This window comes from Eutrigla gurnardus (genome assembly GCF_963514095.1).
Source record: "Eutrigla gurnardus genome assembly, chromosome: 11".
NCBI classification, from domain to species: Eukaryota; Metazoa; Chordata; class Actinopteri; order Perciformes; family Triglidae; genus Eutrigla; species Eutrigla gurnardus.
In genome coordinates, this window is record NC_139925.1 from 4,695,854 (window position 1) to 4,715,785 (window position 19,932).

The 19,932-nt window shown below is 46.1% G+C and overlaps 2 protein-coding genes across 3 annotated transcripts; both read right to left on the reverse strand.

Moving 5' to 3' along the window:
* Positions 1–461: 461 nt before the first annotated feature.
* Positions 462–893, reverse strand: atoh7 (atonal bHLH transcription factor 7; the record flags this gene model as incomplete). The annotated part of the gene is made up of 1 exon (XM_084020954.1): positions 462–893. The coding sequence occupies one exon, from the start codon at positions 891–893 to the stop codon at positions 462–464; it is 432 nt and encodes a 143-aa protein (XP_083877080.1).
* Positions 894–4,063: 3,170 nt separating this feature from the next.
* Positions 4,064–19,527, reverse strand: mypn (myopalladin). 2 transcript variants are annotated; one of them, XM_084021999.1, is made up of 20 exons: positions 19,292–19,527; positions 16,813–17,922; positions 13,254–13,429; positions 13,123–13,174; positions 12,652–13,042; positions 12,501–12,575; positions 12,279–12,420; positions 11,342–11,458; positions 10,570–11,254; positions 8,876–9,961; positions 8,665–8,797; positions 8,234–8,311; positions 7,070–7,291; positions 6,840–6,989; positions 6,683–6,762; positions 6,099–6,225; positions 5,804–6,011; positions 5,557–5,722; positions 5,314–5,447; positions 4,064–5,193 (listed from the first exon to the last, which is right to left on the reverse strand). In XM_084021999.1, exons 2-20 carry the CDS (start codon positions 17,919–17,921, stop codon positions 5,015–5,017), a joined length of 5,310 nt encoding a protein of 1,769 aa, XP_083878125.1. In that variant the 5' UTR covers position 17,922; positions 19,292–19,527; the 3' UTR covers positions 4,064–5,014. The 2 variants fall into 2 exon arrangements, with proteins under 2 accessions (XP_083878125.1, XP_083878126.1); XM_084022000.1 differs by lacking the exon at positions 8,234–8,311.
* Positions 19,528–19,932: the final 405 nt, after the last annotated feature.

Here is a 19,932-nt window from a genome sequence, read left to right on the forward strand (position 1 = left end):
AAACGCTTTTTCTTACAAGATATTTTTTTATTTTTGGATCAAAAACTTTGATTCAACAAAATATAGGTCTGCATGTGGAAAAATAACAATCTATTTTTCAACTCTACAAACACGTACTTACACTTTGACAAAGTAGTTACATAATGACTTGACGATGCAACTAAAGACCACAATGATTTTCCCAGAATCCATTGAACATTGCACTAAACATTTTTTAGAGGCCGTATCAAAATAACTGATAATAAAAATACAAGATCACCTGTTTTAGTACAATCTAGCGGTCGTTAAGATGATGCTACATTTATCGTCATCGCTACACTTTGAACAAAAAAAATGCTCAACGTTGCGGGTTCAAAAGAAATAATAAAGAAAATAATGCAATACAAATGTATTTACTGATAAAATATTCACATTGTCACTCACATCCGACAACATGACTGGTTATCGGCCGAGTGGCGGTTTTACGCGTGGACCTGATGGCCGTCGAGCTCGTACGAGAACGACGAGTGCATGTAGTCCTGTTCGGTGGCGGACTCGTACCTCATGAGGCACGGGTAGCTCTCGGGCTGCACGCAGTCAAACTGCAGGTCCAGCCACTGCCTGTGAGGCGCGTTGTGCCTCCTGGCGTCCGTCAGGATCCGGTTCAGGGCCAGGATGTAGCTGAGGGCCATCTGCAGGGTTTCGTACTTGGACAGCTTTTTGTCCTGGCCCCACTGGGGGACCACTTTGCGTAGCCGATCGAAGGCCGTGTTCAAGCCTTCCATCCTCTTCCTCTCTCTGGCGTTGGCCGCCATCCGTCTCCTCGTGACCGTCTCGTATTTCTCCGGGCTCTTGGAGTCGGTTTCCGAGGACTCGGATCCAGAGTCGGTGCAGCTGGGTCGCCGAGACTTCATGGTTTTTAAAGGTTAGGAATCAAAACGGATGTACGTCCCCGGGTTCAGGAGTTTTTCAGGGGTTCTTCAGAGGCTCCCCTCAGTGTGTGTCAGATACTTGTTAGTCCAGATAGTGGACAGCCTGAAGAGTCCAAGGTGTCTGTGATCCCGGAGACAGGGAGGGAGCAGCTTTTATAAGACGGAGCAGATGAACAGGTGGCAGCAGGTGGAGTCCCTGCCCCCCCTCACCCTGCCACCCCCATCCTCAATATTTAATACAGAGAAACACACCCATGCAGACTCATAAACATCCACACCCACTCTCAACACACATACACACACACTGTATAGACACACACTCACCACACACACACACACACACACAAACAAGACCTTAATGAAATTCCAATTATCTTGGGCTGGGCGATCTGGCCGTGGCTTCACTCAGAGCCATGTGTCACAAACACCAAAAGTCTACCATCTGGTAGCTAAACTCACCACAGCTGATGGTGCAAACAAACTTTTTAAAGGGCTAAGATTGTGGATATTTTCCCCAAATCAATAAAAGAAAAAATAGCAATTAACTTTTAAGGACTGGACTCTGCATTTGGGTTTAAAATGAAACAGAATTTTGACAAATTGTGGAATAAAATTGCCAAATTTAATTACACAAATGTTTCTAAAATGGCAATTAACAGCATGAGCATGTTTTTATGATTTAAACTTTACTATATATACATTTATCTTATGTATGCAAAAATGTACAACATTTTATTTAATAAATATATATATTTTTAAAGAATGAATTGCCATATTTAGCTGCCATGTCTCTTTATTTATAAATTTGATATAAAATCTTCGGAAGCACCATAAACCATTAATCCATTGAGTTATATGAAGTTGTCATAAGACACCTAGAAGTTCCCTTTCACTTCTGGTGGATCTGGTCTGCATGTGATAATAACCATAATCTGAGATTAGCCCGAGGCAACAGAAGTGTGGCCGGTAACCTGAGGGATTTTAACAGCATATCCGGGGATTATGGCTCTGAAACAATATGTGCCAAGATGGTGTACAGATTACGGCACCATCTGAGATTTGGAGAGGAGTTTTTTTTTAATAGGTAAAATAAAATTCTTGTACTTTATATATTAAAGATTAGATTAATCAGTCAGTTTATCAGCGCCGGGGTCTTAATGATCTCCCTGCGTGTGATGCATTAAGGCTCCTATTGTACTCGGGACCACACGTGAAATAAATAATTGATCTGTGTGGTCGTCCGAGAAAAATGAGACAGACAGAATAATTTGTCTGTCTGTCCTCCCCATCTGCCAACATTCAATTCTGTAATTCAGGAGGATCAGATCTTAACACACACACACACTGATCACACAAAATGTTTGGGGACTTTGAGTATTTTAATTTTGTTCTACTTTTACTCCAATACTTTTGTGAAGTGGTACATTTATTTACATATAAAATAATGAGCTAGTAAGTGTAATAACATACAATCTTGACCAACTACAAAGTCATAAAACTGTTTACACATTAATGCACCAACATAAAAAAAACAAAAAAAAATGTTTTTTATAAAATTAAAAAAACTGTCTAGCTCGCTGTCATGGTAGAAAATAGAGCCTGATTTTAATGTAAAATAAAGTCTTTAATATGTATTTATCCTTTATCTATGCAGGGGGACCTCATGATTTATGTTTTCTCTAATAAAAATGTGTGTGCCATATATGTGACATATTATTGTATTAAATAAATGTAAAATTCTGGTGTTTTATTGCCATTTTAAGCATATTTTGATGATTATCGGGATAATTATTTTCCTTTCGTCCCATGTCTAACTTCCATATAACTTAAGTTAAATGTGAAGGCAGTACTGGAGGTTATAATGGAGTACTTTTACACCACAGTATGGTACTTTTACTTCAGTCATGGATCTGAGCGGTGCTTTATTTTCTGGTGCCGTCTTTGTCGACCGTGTAGTGCAGCTTGGCTGTAGAGGCAGGTTATGAATGATTAATCACCGTTGCAGGCCTAGAATAATGGCCCGTCTCTGGTATTGGGTCATGGACACAAGCTGATGCTGTCTGGTCATTTTGGGATGGACTGGTTAGCTGTGCAATTAGGCATATAATCCCATCTACCAGTTGGTTCATTGATTACAGATTGATGTAGTTTGCCAGCTGCTGCTTGTCTTGTCTGAGGGCCTCGTCTCAGACGTGGCCCGGCCCTTCCGTGTCTTCTACCCTTTTTTTTTTTTTTTACAATCACTCACATGATTGGCTGCTCTGAGCACCGATGGCTGAGCCACGGTCTCTGTCAAAAGCCATATGTCGCGACTGAGGAGTGACCCGTCTGCTCCTACAGAAACACATACCCTCGTAAATCCAGCTCTCCTTATGGAGAAATGGAGATTAAGGGCTCAAAGCGTATGTTTCCGTACAGGAGAAAGTGTAAGAAAGGATTCCCTGTGCATGTGTGGTTTGACTTGATAAATCTCATTATCGTCGGAGGATTAATTTAAAAGGAGCAGCAGGGATTAAGCTAATTTGTGTGTGGCTATACTTCTGTTTTTTTAAAACATCACTATTGTGTTGAGAATGCAATTGATTAAACTTAGAAAATGAAACAGAATTTGATTCTTTTTTAAATATTCAGTATAAGAGCTGTGAGTGTAATAAATGAAATTAAAAAAAATCTAAATATTGGATTTTCAAAACCAGAACCCCAGCCCCTTCAGAGCCTGCAGATATTTACTCCTCGGCTAACAAGTAGGCCTGGCAGCTGGTCAGATGAGGCCCGGAGTGTAATTAGGTCACGGAAGGTGAATGTAATTTTATGCCCATTTGAACTCTCTTCCCCTCTAATTGGACTGATTAGCAATGCTTAATTGGCTTCTGAGCTTTCCCATTGGTTTTGAATTTGGCACCAGTATAAGCTAATAGGGGCTCCTGTTACAGCACAGGCACAACTACTATGACAGTAGAAAGTTAAGATTTTAACCCACATTAATGTCAGAGCAAACTAAACCATTATTCTAAGGGCGTAACTTTTTCTGAAGCCAGTATTGGACCCCTCCTTTTTATAAAAAATACAACTTTTTTCAGCAGGTTCTGTCCAAGCACATTGCAGAATTATTACCACCTGTTCCAGCTGAGTAAACGTATCACTCAATTTGAATAAATATAACTTTATTCTGAGGACAAAACTATTTTACAATGTGCAACATTACATCGGTTGAGTGTGTGCTTTTCCAACTCTTCTGCAATATGTTTTCGGAAAAACAGACTTGAATTGAATCATAATCAAAGTTCACTTGCGACTTGTTGGTGTCGTTTTTAAAAGCAAAGGCTAAAAAGTCCGTCTCACCACAAAACAAAGAAGCTTTTAGTCTCATCGGACTCTGGTTACTACGTCTCAAACTGTAGATACGATAGACGATAAATCACCTGGAAGCAAAACAAATCGGAAGAACATTTTGGGTTTCAACCCCTAACCATGAATGAGATTCACCTAACAGCATATTATTATTATTATTATTATGACTACACAGTATTGCATCTTCATCAGCCATTGGCATGCATGCACATGGAAAAAAAACATGGTGCAAAAAAAGTGAGCCGGTGATGAATTGTCAAGAAATGATGGAGAAAGAATTTAAATTAAACTGCTCTAAATGGCACATTCACATGTCTGTTAATATACTAAACTATCTCTGAAGATTATGAATAAATAATCTGTTTATACAAACTGTTGCTACCAGGTGGAGTATATATTATATATGATCTGAAATAAAAATAAGTGGCACTTGTTCCACCTTTAGAAGAGGACTAACAATTAAAAACAGCCAACATTCGGCACTAAAACACTGAATATGATGTAGAAAACAAACACTATTCAACTCCACTGATGGCTCATGAGCTAAGACTTTGCAAAATCTTTTTTTTTTTTTTTTTTCTGTATGTGAAACACTCTTACTTGAATAGGAATGGTGACAAACCCCAGTGCGGACAGCTTTAACACAATAACTCTTCTGCCGTTCTACTCCCGAGTGTATCACTTCAAATGCATCACACAAATCACACGACGATCCCCCGCTCGGATGATCGCCGCCCTCCAATGCCGCCGCCTCACAGCTCCTCGCTCTCCATCACGGCTTCGGGAGGCGAGCTGGAGAACACGATGGGGTTGGTCTCCGACGTGGGGAAGGCCGCCTTGATGTCGAGGCCCTGGCCCGTCAGAGCTGCGTAGCGGCTTCCTGTGCGCGGAGCCTTTTTCATGGGCGCGGGGATGCTCTGGTGCCACTGGGCTGGAGGCGCAGCAGATAGCTTGTATTACTACTTAAGAGTGACAAGCTAAAAAAAAAAAAAACGTGTGGCACATTTTTTTAATAAAGCCGTTGGTTTGCACGGCTATGCAGAATATTCACCGTAGATATCGAGCCTGCAGGTGCAGGAAACTACTCCGGCCTCGTTTTTGGCCGACACCGTGTACCATCCAGCATCGTCTTTAGTCGTCGGCTGGATGAGGAGACACACGTATCCTGTTGCATCCTGGGTCATGCTGAAATAAACACATCGTGGAGAATTTTCATCCAGTTCCAATAGAAGCTTTTAAGCAATATTTGGCACTGAAACGGCTGCATGGAGAGAAGCTCAGGACTCCCACTGACCTGAACCTGTCCTTAGTTCTAGGAATGCTGTCGTTGTCTTTCTTCCAGAAGATGACCGGGGGGGGCATACCCACCACCCGGCACTCCAGCCGGACCGGAGTCCCCTCAGGAATACCCATGTTCTGCAGCTTCTCCACAAACTGGGGAGGGTGCTTCATCTCTTTCTCTGTAGTGGACATGACTGTGTGAAGTATTCACCTGATTACGAGCAATCCATTAGTTTTAATTGGTTGCAATCCGTCCTTACCCACAACTTTCAGCTCCAGACAGAAGGAGCTCTGCCCCGCTTTGTTACTTGCGATGCACGTGTACGAGCCGGCGTCGTTCTGCGTCAGAGGATCGATGACCAGCGAGTGGACGCCGTTCTCCCGCACCAGCATCTTGTGGTAATAGTCTGGATAGATGGGCCTCCCGTTGACCAACCACATCAGCTCTGGGTTGGGGAGGCCGCTCACCTGGGAGACACAAAAAAAACTTTAAAAGTAAAGGTGAGGCCAAATTATTCAGATTTATTTGTTTACACAGCAGGACCTGCTGCCTACCTTACAGTCAAGTCTACACAGTTTCCCCTCGTGAGCCAGCATGTCCCCCGGAGCTTGCAGGAAGTGAGGCTGGAAAAATCGTTCCTGGGTTTGCTCCCCTTCTACTTCCTGTATGCGAGCACGCACCCTGTAAAACACGAGCAGAGCATGTAGTGGGGTACAGACGCACACAATCCTGTTCTTTCTACCCCTACTACTCGGTTTCGAGTGGTTGAAATCTTCTCCTATGAAATGGGACAACCCTTCGAGACCATGATACAGTTGGCAGTAGTGATGACGTGCAGTGAATTTGCTCCTGGACTTAAATTTCCAGCATCACATGGCATCAACAGGCGGAATGTGACATGGAAATCTGTGGAGTGAGGGTGTAAAACAGAGGGTTTATGACCAAGTGTATGGGGTATGGGGTGTATTGGGATCGGGCTCATGATATTAATCCACGTTGGTCTTTATTGTGGTTTATGTTAGCATCTTCGTATGCACATGATCACGATATCTTCGTTGTTGTCAGGGATAATGGTCTGGTTCCTCGTGCTGCAGGCGGCTTCTTCTTCCCATCACACTGCACACTCAGTCCTGCTCACCTCTGGGAGTGAATAGGCGTCAGCCGGTTTCGGGGAGGTCCCGTCTGGACTATCAAATGACCCGAGCAGCTGATCCGTCCCTGTTGGGTCATTAAATATCAAATATCAGACTGGTGAGAAGGCGCCGGCGGCACAAACAGGAAGTGTGAAGCATCACCTGCGGATTAGCTGCCATGATGGTGTAGTTGCCGTCGTCGTCGTTGGTCGTGTACTGTATGTGCAGGGCGCAGGTCCCGTCCCCTTCCCTGATCTTCCTGTAATGGGTGTTCTTCCTCAAGATCTGCTTGCCGTCCTTGAACCAGTAGACCTGGTGAGAGACAGACATGTGTGGAGGATCAATGATCACGCTTTACTTTCCTCCTCGCTGCAGGGTCGTCGACCTCTCACCTTTGGGAAAGGGATCCCCACCACTTTACATGAGAAAGTGACGGGCACGCCCTCCATGGCCCTGTAGTTCTTCAGTTTTTTGCTGATTATGGGTGCGATGCATTTCCCCGTGGGGACATCGTCGTGCTGCACCTCGTCGTCCGACTCCTCCACCGGCGTGCGCTCCAAGCGGAACTCGATCTCGCTCATTAGTCTCTGCTCAAAGTTGGACACTTTGTACTCCTGGAGGGGAAAAAAGGGAAATCCACCACAGTCAACACGTGCAGACGTCGTCTCGGATGTGGACGCTCAAACACGCTGAGATAAGCGTCAAATGCTCTCGGGAGAGGTTTGCAACAATCATGTAGCAGCAGATCTACAACTCAAATCTCCAAACAAAAAGGTATTTTTGTGACTTTAAACCACTTGATGATGATTATCATGCAGTAGCAGCTCGCTGACAGTTTCATTCCTCGTTGGTAAAACAAACAAAAAAACAGGGCTGAAGGTTAAACAGAGGAAGCTGAACGGTAGAGGTGAATAGCAGAGTTGAAAGATTGTTAAATTGTGTGAAATGAAAGGAAAGGAGTTGAGTTTATGGGTTGTTGTTTTTTTTAGAAAAGTGGGCTATCATGTTGGCCTTTTGGGAAAAATCTGGAATGCAAACAGAAGAAACGGGGCTGCAGGCTTCAGTGGAGGAAATGTAAGATGAGTTAACTGAAAACTGGAGAATAGAGCACAACAGTAGTTACATTTCATGAATGCAGACAGTGTTGGGGAAGCTACTTTACGAGCTCCTAATTACTTCACACGGGAGGAAGTTGAACTACAGCAAATCTGATCTAAAGAGAAATCTAGTTTGGTTACTTAAAGCTAAGAAAAAGTAGTACAAACTATAGAAAAAAGATCAAATAGACATCGTTTACATGTGATAAGAAATTCTAACAAAATATAATTGATTTAGGGATGAACTGTCCCTTTAAACAACCACGTATTTAACTGCTCCCCAACACTGAATGCATGATTTTTTATTAGTACAGAAGCCGGAATTGCTTGATTAGAGAAATTGATCAACCACGACATTTAGACGATAAACGTTTTCGGCAATCTCGGAACACATTTTAATAATTCAATGATCCATTCAGCCTCGAGCAAAGCGGTGCTTGGGACGGTATGTCCGTGTACCTCATCATAGTTAATGACAGTAGCAGGAATGTTTGGTCCAAGGGGTCTGCTCGCTGTTTTCGTCTCATTACTCGGCTTCTATGAGAGGATAGGGATGGATGATGAACACAAACGTATACACACAAACATAAAGGCCTACTGATGGAATAACACACAGAAGCGTAGTGTTAGTAGCACGTGTAGTCGCTATGCTACATGAGGGGAGGGAGTGAAGGATGGAGCGAGTTCCTCGTTGCCTCTGAGTGACATGATTTTATATCCGTTTATCACTTTTTAAATGTCAGATTCAAAATGAAACCAAAAATACAACACAGTTGATACACGGTAAACTTTATCCTCAAAAGCATAAACGGTGTTAACATGTCGCTGCAAATTGAAGCGGTAAAACAAAAACAGGGAGAATTCGAGCAGAGCCGGAGACGACTCGGTACCTGTTGATGCACAAAGTGTGGAGCGTCGTCTTTGAATCGAAGCTTTGTCTCAATGTCTTGGAGGAGAATCTCTCTACTCCTGTGGAGGTCTTCGTTGGACGGGGTGCGCACCTTATGTACGTTCTTTTTTAGCCTGTAGAGAAAGAAATAAACTTATGATCGCTGGTGAGACCGAGCCAACGAGCATTGTGGTGCGTCGGAGAGGGCGTACCCTAAAGGAGCTCCCTTGGGAAGTCCCATGGCGTTTTTGGGCTGACTCGGGGTCAGGGACGGCAGGACCGAGCTGAGGAACGCCACAGGGTTTTGAATGGGACTCGGGGTGGAGCTGCTGGAGGTGGGGGAGGAGGCCTGGGGAGGCGACTGGGCTCTGATGGCGAACACGCTGTTTGGGAACGGCGCGGACAGCGGCGTGGGCGAGGACACGAGGGAAGGAGGGCTGGTGGGAGACATGAGCACCCTCGTGGGTAAGATCATGGTGGTTGGCGGGGAGAACGGCGGGAGAGTCGGGGAGCTGGCTGCCGAGGAGTTGAGCTCGGCGGCCAGCTCTTGAAGCAGAGGGACCGGCGACTCCGTCGGGGAGGGACTCCTGACTGGCGAGAAGGCTTGAGCCGCTATGAACTCTTTGGGCCGGGCGTAGTTGAAGGAGAGGGAGGTGGCGCTGAGGTTCATGAGGGAGGCGTGGGTGCTTCTCAGGAGAGCAGCGGGAGACGTGATCTGCTGCGAGGCCGGCGTCGGGTAAAATTGGGGCGACGGTGCGATTCTAGCGAGAGCTGCGGGAGACAGGTTGTGGTGGGAGGCATGGATGGTGTTCATCTGGGTCACCACGCTGACAGGAGGGGCTGTTTTCAGCTGGGGGGCAGGTGGAGGGGAGGTCGGCAGGGAGGAGGCCTTCAGCTGAGGAAGTGAAGGAGGGGAGGTGTTGAGGAGAGGTGAAAAGGTGGTGTTGAGTGCAGGAGCAGGGGGGGCGGAGGTCGGTGGAGCAGCAGAGCGGGGTGTCTGCCAAGGGGGTGATGGGATGTCGGGGTAGGGCTGGAAAGTCCGCGGTTGGGGTTCTTGGTGCATTCTGGGAGACCACAGGGGACCTTTGTTGGAGTCTTGGCCCTCGGGCTGGATCTGGATCTGTATTTGGCTGTGGGACTGAGGCTGGGCGTGTGTCTGAGTCTGGGTCTGGGTCGGGGTCTGGGCCGGGGTCTGAGTCTGGGTCTGGGTCGGGGTCTGGGTCTGGGTCTGAGGTTCGGTGTCCTGCTGCTGCTCCATGAGGACCTGGTTGTGCAGAATCTGAAGCTGGACCGGATCCCTGTCGATCAAAGCAATAAAATAAAAATGAAAGAACTACCATGACACTATACATGGTGCTCATGAAGCTCAGCGGCTCGGCTCTCATAAATTAAATCCGCGTGTAAACTCCGGCAGGAATGAGCCAAAGAATCCTCGACCCTTTTATGGGCCGCAAACAAAACACGGTCGGAGCTCGAGACGCTTTCAGCTTCCACTCTAAACAGGATGCTCTCTTTCATTTCTCATCAAATTACTGCAGATTTAGTTAACAAATACATAACAAATCATGTTTTAAGCCTATGATGTACAAAAAAAAACAACAGTAAACCTCTTCAAAAACATGCAAGATCCCATTTATAGCATTATCTGAGATATTAGGTGAACATAAATATAATATAGAGGTACACTTACAAATAGAAAACGCCATCCTCTGTTTTAGAAAGCTGGAAGGTCCACATTTGAAGTCTGCTTGCATTCATTTATGAAATGCAACTGATTACATCTGCTGGCCGATGCTGGAGGAGGAGGAGGAACCTCCCACCTCCCGATGCGGCCCGTCTAATTCACTTTAATGCGGCTGTGAAATGAGACTCATCTGCTCGTACTTGTTTTTTTTGCTGTACTCACAGTTTGGGTTTAGTCAGCACCGGTGGCGGTCCTCTGTTGGACAGCATGTTGCCGTCCTCGTCGACCTCGCTGGACGCGCCGCTCCCTTCGTCCTCCTCGTCTTCGGGCAGTCTGAAGTGCACGCGCAGGCCGACTCTGGAGTCCTTGTGGTTCAACGTGGCGCCCGTCTTTAGGCAGGAGTTAGGAGGGGGGTCGGGAAGGGGCACCACGATGACGCTCCCGTTCTGGTGGTTCGGGGTCACCTTAACTTTGGGGCCCGTGTCAGGCGAAGGTTTGCACGCTTCCTGCTCGGCTGAGGTCTCGACCGCAAATTGGGAAGCGAAGGGTTTCGGGAACGAGTTCTGCACTTCTGGACGTGCCGTGCTGGACCCGGGAGGGTTCTGGTGGAGGTTGGGGGGGTCTAGGTTTGGGGTGCTGGAGCTGCGAGAGTTGGTGCTGCTCAGGCTGGAGGGTTCCAGACTGGGCAGACTGGTGCGGAAGGGGTCGGGACGCAACATGCTGGAGCCGTGGGGGTCCAGGCGCAGGGTGGTGGTGCTCAAAGGGTCCAGGCGTAAGCTGCTGGAGACGAGCGGGTCCAGGCGGATGGTGCTGGAGTGGGGCTTGATGCTGTTGGTCACGGCGACCTCTGGTTGAGGGTTTGCGGCGGCCCTCGCGTGGTTGCCGTGGTTGCCGTTGCTGCCGTTGCCTGATGAGAATTACAGATGCATCATCGATATATTTCATGTTCTTTTAGAAGAACACGTGATGGCTGAGAGGGAAACAGACGCGTTACCTTTGACCCTCAGAGCGGCGGCGCTGGACACGGTTCCATACTTGTTGCTCGCCGTGCAAGTAAACATCCCCGAATCTTCATGAAAGACCTCAGCAAGGACCAGAGTGCATATTCCCTCTGGAGGTAAAACAAAAACAAAAAATGATATTCATATAATCAGGTTGGTTTGGTATGAATGCATCATCTTAATACACAGAGGAAAAGAGATGCATGAGTTTTTTCCCCCGGATGCCCGGCAGTGAGGTTTCTGAGAGTCTGCAGCTGAAGCAGGTTGAAGTGATCTGCCATGGTGGTTTGAAACACGGGATGGGAGACGACCTTATATGGTTCAGGGGGAAAGCGGACCGTGCTTATGCTCAGAAGAAGAGCAGTAGCCGTCGCCAGGGACTGTAAACACTTCGGCAGATTAATATGTACACAGTGCAGCATCTTATACAGACGGGTACAGCTGCTATGCTGCATTGTTGACTGATGAGGATTATATATATATATAGGGGAATATTATCAATGAGCCCAAAACAGTGAAAAAATGTTTTTGCTGTATCAGGTTACGGCACTAAATCGGGCATTTTGAGGAATGCTAATGTTTCTATTGTTGCTCTCTTGTCTGCATGCCATGGTTTCTAAGAAAAAGAAACTGAGACTACCAAAATATATTGAATAATTAGATTCATTTATAAGTATTTAAAAACTCCCTTTAGTTTTATTTGTACTGAAGGTAATTCTTTACACTAAATCAGGCCATTTAAAAGGAATACAAATTGTTATACTTATTGTAGCATCATTTTTATTCTCTAGTCTGCATGCCAAGGTGTTTAAGAAACACTACATTTGAGATTACCGAAATATATTGAATTAACTTTTATTTCAGATGCCGTTTTTAAATCTTAATGAATCTTTCCAAAAACAACATGTTGGGGCAGCAGCAGTATCATACTCTTCTGCAGGATCCTGAAGTCAGGAGAGTCCTCGATCATTCTCCCCTCTCTGTACCAGACCACTTGAGGCGGAGGTTCCCCTTTCACTCGGCACTCTAGCACCACCAGCTGGCCTTCTGACGCGAGGATGTCCTGCAGGCTCTTTAGTGGGACGAGACAGTGTGAATAAACGCATAACAGACAGCAAACAATATGCATATTCTTTTTAAAAAAGACTTTACCTTTGTGAACACCGGGGCGGCCATGATCGGTTGGCCGTTCAAGTCTGGAGGATAGTTGTGGTTGGTGGTTTGAGTCTGGAAGGACATGTTAATTAAAATATGCAAAACGAATGAACAACAATTATTGAAGGTCTAGTTTCAGCTCTTCTACCTCCGGTTGGGGTGTTTGTGTCGGAGCAGAAAAGACAGAGTTCAGAGGCAGTGATGTAGCTATCGGCGTGGATGTGACGGATGTGACGGTTGTGATTGATGTGACGGATGTCGACGCCTCCTTGGCTTCAGAAAGTTCTGCGTCCCCAGGTGACAACGTAGGAAACGCTTGCACAGGTGTCACCGCTGCCTCCTCCTGAGCAGGGGGCACCATGGATGTTTTACAGGACTCCGAGACGACTGGATGTAGGGTTGCTGATGTCCGGACTGGTAGAAGAGGATCTGGGTTTATTTGGTTCGTTGCTGCCTCCTGATTGGCTGCTGAAGCAGAGTCTTCCTCTTCTGCAAAGGGAGTTTGGCTCGACGATGGAGGCAAAGATTCCCTCTGCAGCCTTTGGAAATCACAGAGGAAAGAATTTAGGAAAAGGACCAAATAAGTTATGTTTCTATGACAATATGGTCAAAAACTCACTGGTCTAGGTGTTCGGGGCTCTGCTCCCCCTCGGACTCCGAAGAGGAGGCACCTGTTGGTTTGAACAAACGCTCCATCACTCAGCTGTTCACCTGAGCTGTGAAAAGTTAACAAAGAACCGTGATAATCACCTTCGACGTAGATCTCAGCTGACGTGGAGTCGGTGCCGTAGAAATTGGACGCGAAGCAAGAGTATCGTCCGGTGTCTTCCTCGAAGGCCTCGGCGATGACCAGAGAGTGGAGCTCGCCGTCGGTGATGATCTGGATGTCGGGGCAGTTCTCCAGCTCCTTGCCCTCACAAAACCACCTGGAATTGATAATATACAACTGGTCAGTACAACTGAACATCATCAGTGATAGTATATTTGTATTAAAAGCAGGTTCCATATGCATATATCCTGAATCACCTTTTGCCATTTGCTGTGTCTAGTAGTAGCGCCATTGAGTGAAGTTTTCTCTAAACATTGCATGATTTAAAATATTTAAAAAGTTAGCGGTGCAAATAAGCAAAAGAAAAGCATTTAAAACTGTTGTTAGACCTCAAGGTTTTTACACAATGTGTCTGATTCGGTTCCCCTTTTTTTCCCGGAGAAATCGCAAAAATAGAACCCGCTGAACAAAGTACGGTGGTAATTTTTGTTTTTCAGTGGAGCTTCTGGTGCTTCAAATAGACATTAGAGCCACTCCATTACAGGACGACCACAGTGAGCCTCGGTGCGACAGCATGAATCGATACATAGAGTTTATTTGTATGAAACGGTTACATTCAGGAAGTTCCCCCCGACCACCATGTGTGTAAATGGGTCTGTGGAGCTCTAACAGAGGAATGGATGCCATTCTTCCAAACATATTCCCCTCATTTATCTGGGGTCGCCTCACAGCAAGAGGGGCGTTTGAATCCGGGTTCCCCGTGTTATTGTGGGTTCTCTCCGGGTTCTCCGTCTTCCTCCCACCGTCCACAGACATGCTAGGTGATTTGATGACTGATGACTGGATTGGCGACCTGTCACGGGTGCAACCTTTAACCTCAAACCCTCGATGACCCCTTTCCTTAAATTAGTCGCCTTTCTTGAAACGTTTCTTGAGTTATTTTCTGTGAGGAAGATCTTTCGAGGCTTGCTTTATTATTTCAAACCCCACGCTGTCTTTACACAGTTCATGTTTTCCTTCTGTTAACCTTCTGACACCGTTTCTCTGAGACTGGCACCATGTGATGTCTTTCCCAGTTCCCTAATAGCGCCTCTTGGCCCGGTGCCATTCAGTAGAGCCACGCAGGCCCAGAAACATGTTTTCATGAGCGAAGCCGTAACCCTTCCCCTGTAAGACAAGAAGCAGCCGCAGCGTGCCGGCGTCGTGGCGCTTCAACGCTCTGTTGATGTCGGAAATGGCGACAAAGCAGTTGATCTAAAAAGCACCTTGGGTAACGTTTGTGTCAGCACATTATTATCAAATCACAGGTTTTATTTCTTCCTTATTAATAAGGGGAATTCTACATCACAATTTCACATTTAACAGATAGGGAAGATTAGCTTCTTATAGGTTGTATTCATGTTAGTGTGTATTTTTGGACAAATTTACACTCTTTTGGAAGTAGAGGGGACAACCTGCAGATCTCTGATATGTATTGTCATTTTATGCAGTCAAATTATGAATAAATGGGTTGAAGTCATATCAAAATGTATGATAAATGACAAGGAAAACACCCTACCTGGCTAATATGACGTACCCGGTCTTTAGTCCTACTAAAAAGGCATCCAGCACATTGGAGCTGCAGTTGGCAACAGTCTATTTATTCATTGTAAATCTATAATAAACCTATAATCTTCCCTGTCCTGACCAGCAACATAATGCAGTGGCCTCTAAGGCACATCTATTTATAGCAGATGAGGTCTTGCTTAATAAAAAAAAAAAATCCAGCTAATAAAACCAGCGTGAGGCGAGGCGTCGTCGTGAAAAATCATAAATCATAACCAGGCAAACACTCTCAAATAACTATGCGGGCGATTACACTATTTGACCCGACATGCTGGAATGTGTGCTTGGTGTTCTGCCCGAGGCGAGCTGTGTCGTTTTCTAATGAGTAAGGGTCTAAATTGAAAGCATGAGTGGGTCGAGGAGGAGGAGGAGGAGGAGGAGGCCGATCCGCTCGCTCTGCACCTGTTGTGGATATTTTCCCCTCCGGGCTTCGGAACCGGAGTGAGGAGATTCCCCCTCTGGAGCCGGGGAGCTCTGATCTGGCTGACCCAATCACATATGCATAACGCTAAACATAGACTCAGCACACACACAGGATGATACACACACACCAGAGGCAGTACGTCACTGCAGACCGATGGGAAATACGAACTCCACGACTCTGTTTTGACCCATTTGAGTCTACGGTTGTAGAGAGAAACATCAAACTGAAGTCAACGAAACAGAGCTCCAGTCTTCAGACTTTTTAAGACACCAACACCCAAAAATAAACCATATAAATATATATATGGTTGAGCAATAAGTGTATAAACTGACCCTCTTCAGGAGCCCAGAAGGGTCCATTATCAACACGACAGCAGCTCACAGTCTAGTCTAAAAATGGCAGAGGGCTACATTCTCCCCGGACACATATATGTCGGTGGCTCAACAATGTTTATAGGACAAACAAACCGACTCCATCTCTTTAAACCAGCTTCACTTCAATTCAAGGCTTTGGTGTCCGAGATTTAAAAACCATATCTACCATAAAAGAAGAAAAAGTAGTACCTTCTGCTTTACTCTGATACAGATTACGATGACATGTTTTCTGTAAATGGTCATTAATTCAGATGACAGCATCATCACAATCTGGTGGTGTTTCTCTGACTGCCAACGCACACACACACACACACACTCACACACACACACACACACACACACTCACACACACACACACACACACACACACACCATTCAGAGTCAGCTGTCGGCTGTCGTCACTTCTGTCAACATCATTCATCTTAACCCGCACTAATGAAAACACTTTGTAATAATAATTATTCAGTAATCGTCTGGCTCCTTCTTGAACACGCTGGAGTCGGACTGATGCTGTATTTTTGAGGGTGACGCCCATATAAGTAAATATTTGAGAGTTAAAAACCCTGATAACTATTTGTTTAATCCCTTTAAATTTGGCCATTAAAGGATAAAACTCATATTCTGAGTGGGACATTTTACGGTTAAATAATTAACTCCTCAGTGGACTCTGGTGGACAAATTGACTGTGACATCATTCCTACATTACCTTCAAAGTATGTAAGTATTATTAGCTAATTGTACTTTAAACATCATGAGTAAAAGTACTCATAATTCACTGTAATACTATTAGATAATACATAATTGGATTACTATTATTAGCTGTTAGCTGTCTAGTTATGAGAATTTTCTTCTATACCTACCATTTTGCAGCTAAATCCGTAAATATGCATTAAATATAAGATTTGTTTGTAAAATGTTTTATCTTTAACTATAGCTGTCAAATAAATATAGTGGAGTAAAAAGTACAAAATATCTGTCTGAAATGTAGCGGGAGTAGCAGAGCAAAGTAGTATAAAATGGTAATATAATACCTTGAATCTGTACTGAGGAACATTACCTCATCACTGAGTAACATCATCTCCAGAAAAAAAGAAGAAATAAACAATTATATTATACTTTAATTATTATTTGTCTTACCGGACTTCGGGCACCGGCAGTCCTCTGACGATGCAGTCCAGCTGGACCTTGCTGCCCTCTGGAACCTCCCTGCTCTTCAGTTTCTGGATGAAGAAAGGCGGCTCGCACGCCGGCTCCGCTGGGTGTGGAGTTCCCGTTAGGGTGCAGCTTCCAGCCTCCTCCTCCACCTCCTCCACCTCCCGCGAAACAGAGTCGCACCGCCGCTGCTGCTGCTGCTCCTCGGTAATCCGGCTGTCCTGAAACACCACATGCCCAATCCCGGCGTCCAGCTGGACCTCTAGTTGGTGGCTAACCAGAGCGGGGTCCTCCTTCTCCAGCTCCACAGGGAGGACGGAGCGCTCCCTGTTGTCCGGGCCGAGGGGACAGACCGCCCCGTCGTTCTGGCCCTTGTTCTGGTTCCTGCTCCGGAGGGATTTGCAGGATCGCGGTCGCGCCCGCTTGGAGCTGTTGGCCTTGAAGAGCGAGGAGAGCTCCTCGATGAAGTCCGCCGCCTTGTTGAGGAACTCCTTCTTGGACTGGGTCTCCACACCTTGACCCCCGGACCAGTTCCTCGCCGAGCCATCGAAGTCGTTGAATCCCTCACCGGGGTCCCTCGCGTTCCTCGCCATGTTCTCCTGCCTTGCGGACGCTTTGTGCATCTTCCTGTCTGGCGTGAATGTCGTGTGTGCTGCTGGCAGTTCTTTGAGTTCAGGAGCCGGTCCGGCGGTGAAGGGGCCGGCGGAGGGGTCAGGAGAGGGGTCAGCAACGGGAACAGACGAGGGTTCAGATGAGGAAGAGGATGTGTTGGACAGGGTTAACGGTGCGACGGAGGCCTTGACCTCTGCCCTCTCCTCGCGGGGCTCGTGTCCGATGGCCTGGCGGGCCAGGTTCACGCTCTTGTCGAGCTCCTCCTGGCTGAGGAAGGCCGAGAGGTCCGGGAGCTGGGGGTCGTTGTGGCCCCCGGAGTCCTCGGCCTTGCCTTTGAGGGAGGCGTAGATCTGGAGGCGGGAGGAGGAGGCGTCCGAGCGGCTCATCTCGCTGTGACGCTGCTGGGCTCGGGCCTCCGCCAGGTAGCTCTCTCTGAGGAGCTGGGACAGCGACGGAGGCTGGTCGGTGTCGTTCTGCTGCATGCTGTTGGAGGTAATCACCAGATAGTCGATCACATTCACACAATGGTGGTGTTTGTGTGGAATTATACTTATTTAACTGCATTAACGTTGAACTGAATGTGATGGATGGATGCATCTCTAGGTTCATTTTCATACTGCGCTGAAAAAGTGGCTTTCTAACCGTCAATAGTAGGACAAGCAACACCTAATCAATTAATCGATTATAAGATTAGCTGCTTTTCTTTATCTTCTTTGATAGAAAACAAAAACATATTTTGGGGATATCTTTATAAAGTAAAAAGTTTGAATCACAGGCTCATCAAACTTGAGTTTTAATTTACATGTGTAGCTCAAACTAATTTGTTGTTTTATTCTAGCGGGGCATTTCCATTTCCTGTGTTTAATTAAAGCGCTGCACAGATAAAACAAAGACTTGATGGATTTTATAGTTTTTTTGTAAGAAAATATGTTGAAAGAGCAGATTTGTCAAATAGGATTTAATGTGCAGAGTAACAGACCTTTAAACAACTGAGTAACTAAAGGAGGAAGAACTATTTGTCATAAATCAATTAAATAAATGTTGCTTTAATCCCTTTACATATTTATTAGATATATCTGAACACAAACATGTTCCGATATGTACCTCAGATATTATTATTACATATGAAATATTTGGAGCAAAGATATAACACGAGACAGTAGTTAAAAACGGGAGATATGTGGTAATAATACTTTATTTATTTTAGCCTAATTTCAGCTTTCCTCCAGCCTGGACACCGGGGGGGTATCAGGTTCACGGACTGAAACCAGGTCTGGTGGGACACCGGCAGGCTTCCACCAACACTTAGGTGACGTTTCGTCTTTTGCACAACGTTTTCGACGCTATGCATGAGCAAGTTATTGAATCCAGACATGAGATAGGGCACACATATGCCACTGACACTCAAAATCTGCGCAATTAAGAGGCAGCGATGCCCTTCCAACGGACCCGAAGCCGCAGCTGTTGTGTACATTAATCCTTTGCAAACAGGCTCCAAGCCCACCGAGTCATATCTAAGAATAGCGAGGGCTCAGTTTACATGAAGAAAATCAACACAAAAAAAAGAAGAAGCAGCAGTCCCCCCCTCTCAGCCCGAGTGCCCTTGTTATCACGATCACGATCGGCCACAACAATCAAATGACACAAAGAACCCACACTCATCATAAATGGGACGCTGCCGGGTGAGAGAACAGTCACGACCCCCCCGACTAAACACAGATAATTCAATTTAAGGTTCAAACAGAAATAGACTCCAGCCCGTCGGAGGCTCAATGTCAGAGAGTGTAAACGAGGCCGATGCCAGAAGACAACAATCAAATTAAGGAGGGGAGGGGGAGGGCCATTGTTTTACCTTCAGAATAAACCCCAGCCGGGCCCCCCTCGTGACGGACTGGTAAATCCTCAGAGCGCACCTGTGCTCAAAAGAGGGAGATTCTGGTCGTCCAGCGGCCGCCTACCTGGGGAAATCTTGGGACACAGGCAGCTGCCCAGCCTTCCCGGGGTTTTAATGCACAGGGTTCACCTTGGCGTTTAGGAAGACTACGGAGCCGAGTAGCTGGAGTAACCCGTCACCAGCACAAGTAGCAACATTTGTCAGCGCAGTAGTCGCAGGTTATTTTGGGTTGGCCTGGCCCATGTGCCTGGGTGGCGTCCCAGCTCATTGGCCGGGGTTGTGCTGTAAAGGGATTCCTCCTCTAGTGGTCCGTCAGAGACACCCCCCCCCCCCCCCCCCCCCCCCCCCCTCCGACCCATCCTACAGAATTAGAAGCCCCTCGTTGAGCCTCCCAGACACTAATGTTAACACAGCAGATTAACGGCAATAATCGATTTTCTACGTGCATGTGGTTAAACATCTGGCAGCAGCGTGGTGACGGGTTCAAGGGTTTCACGGGGTTTAGGGGGGGCAGCTTTCTTTTGCAACATATTTGTGGAACTGCATTTGAGCCAAGCGGTAGTTTATTCAGTTGTTTCTATGTGGATTCTGTTTTTGCA

Bases quoted from the DNA above. Each gene is read 5' to 3' on its own strand.
- mypn (XM_084021999.1), bottom strand. From the start codon at position 17,921: ATGCAGCAGAACGACACCGACCAGCCTCCGTCGCTGTCCCAGCTCCTC. The intron at 11,459-12,278 runs GTATGATACTGC...TTTTACCTCCAG, and splicing joins CTTCAGGATCCTGCAGAAGA to AGGGAATATGCACTCTGGTC. The intron at 6,990-7,069 runs GTGAGAGGTCGA...GTCTCTCACCAG, and splicing joins TGGGGATCCCTTTCCCAAAG to GTCTACTGGTTCAAGGACGG.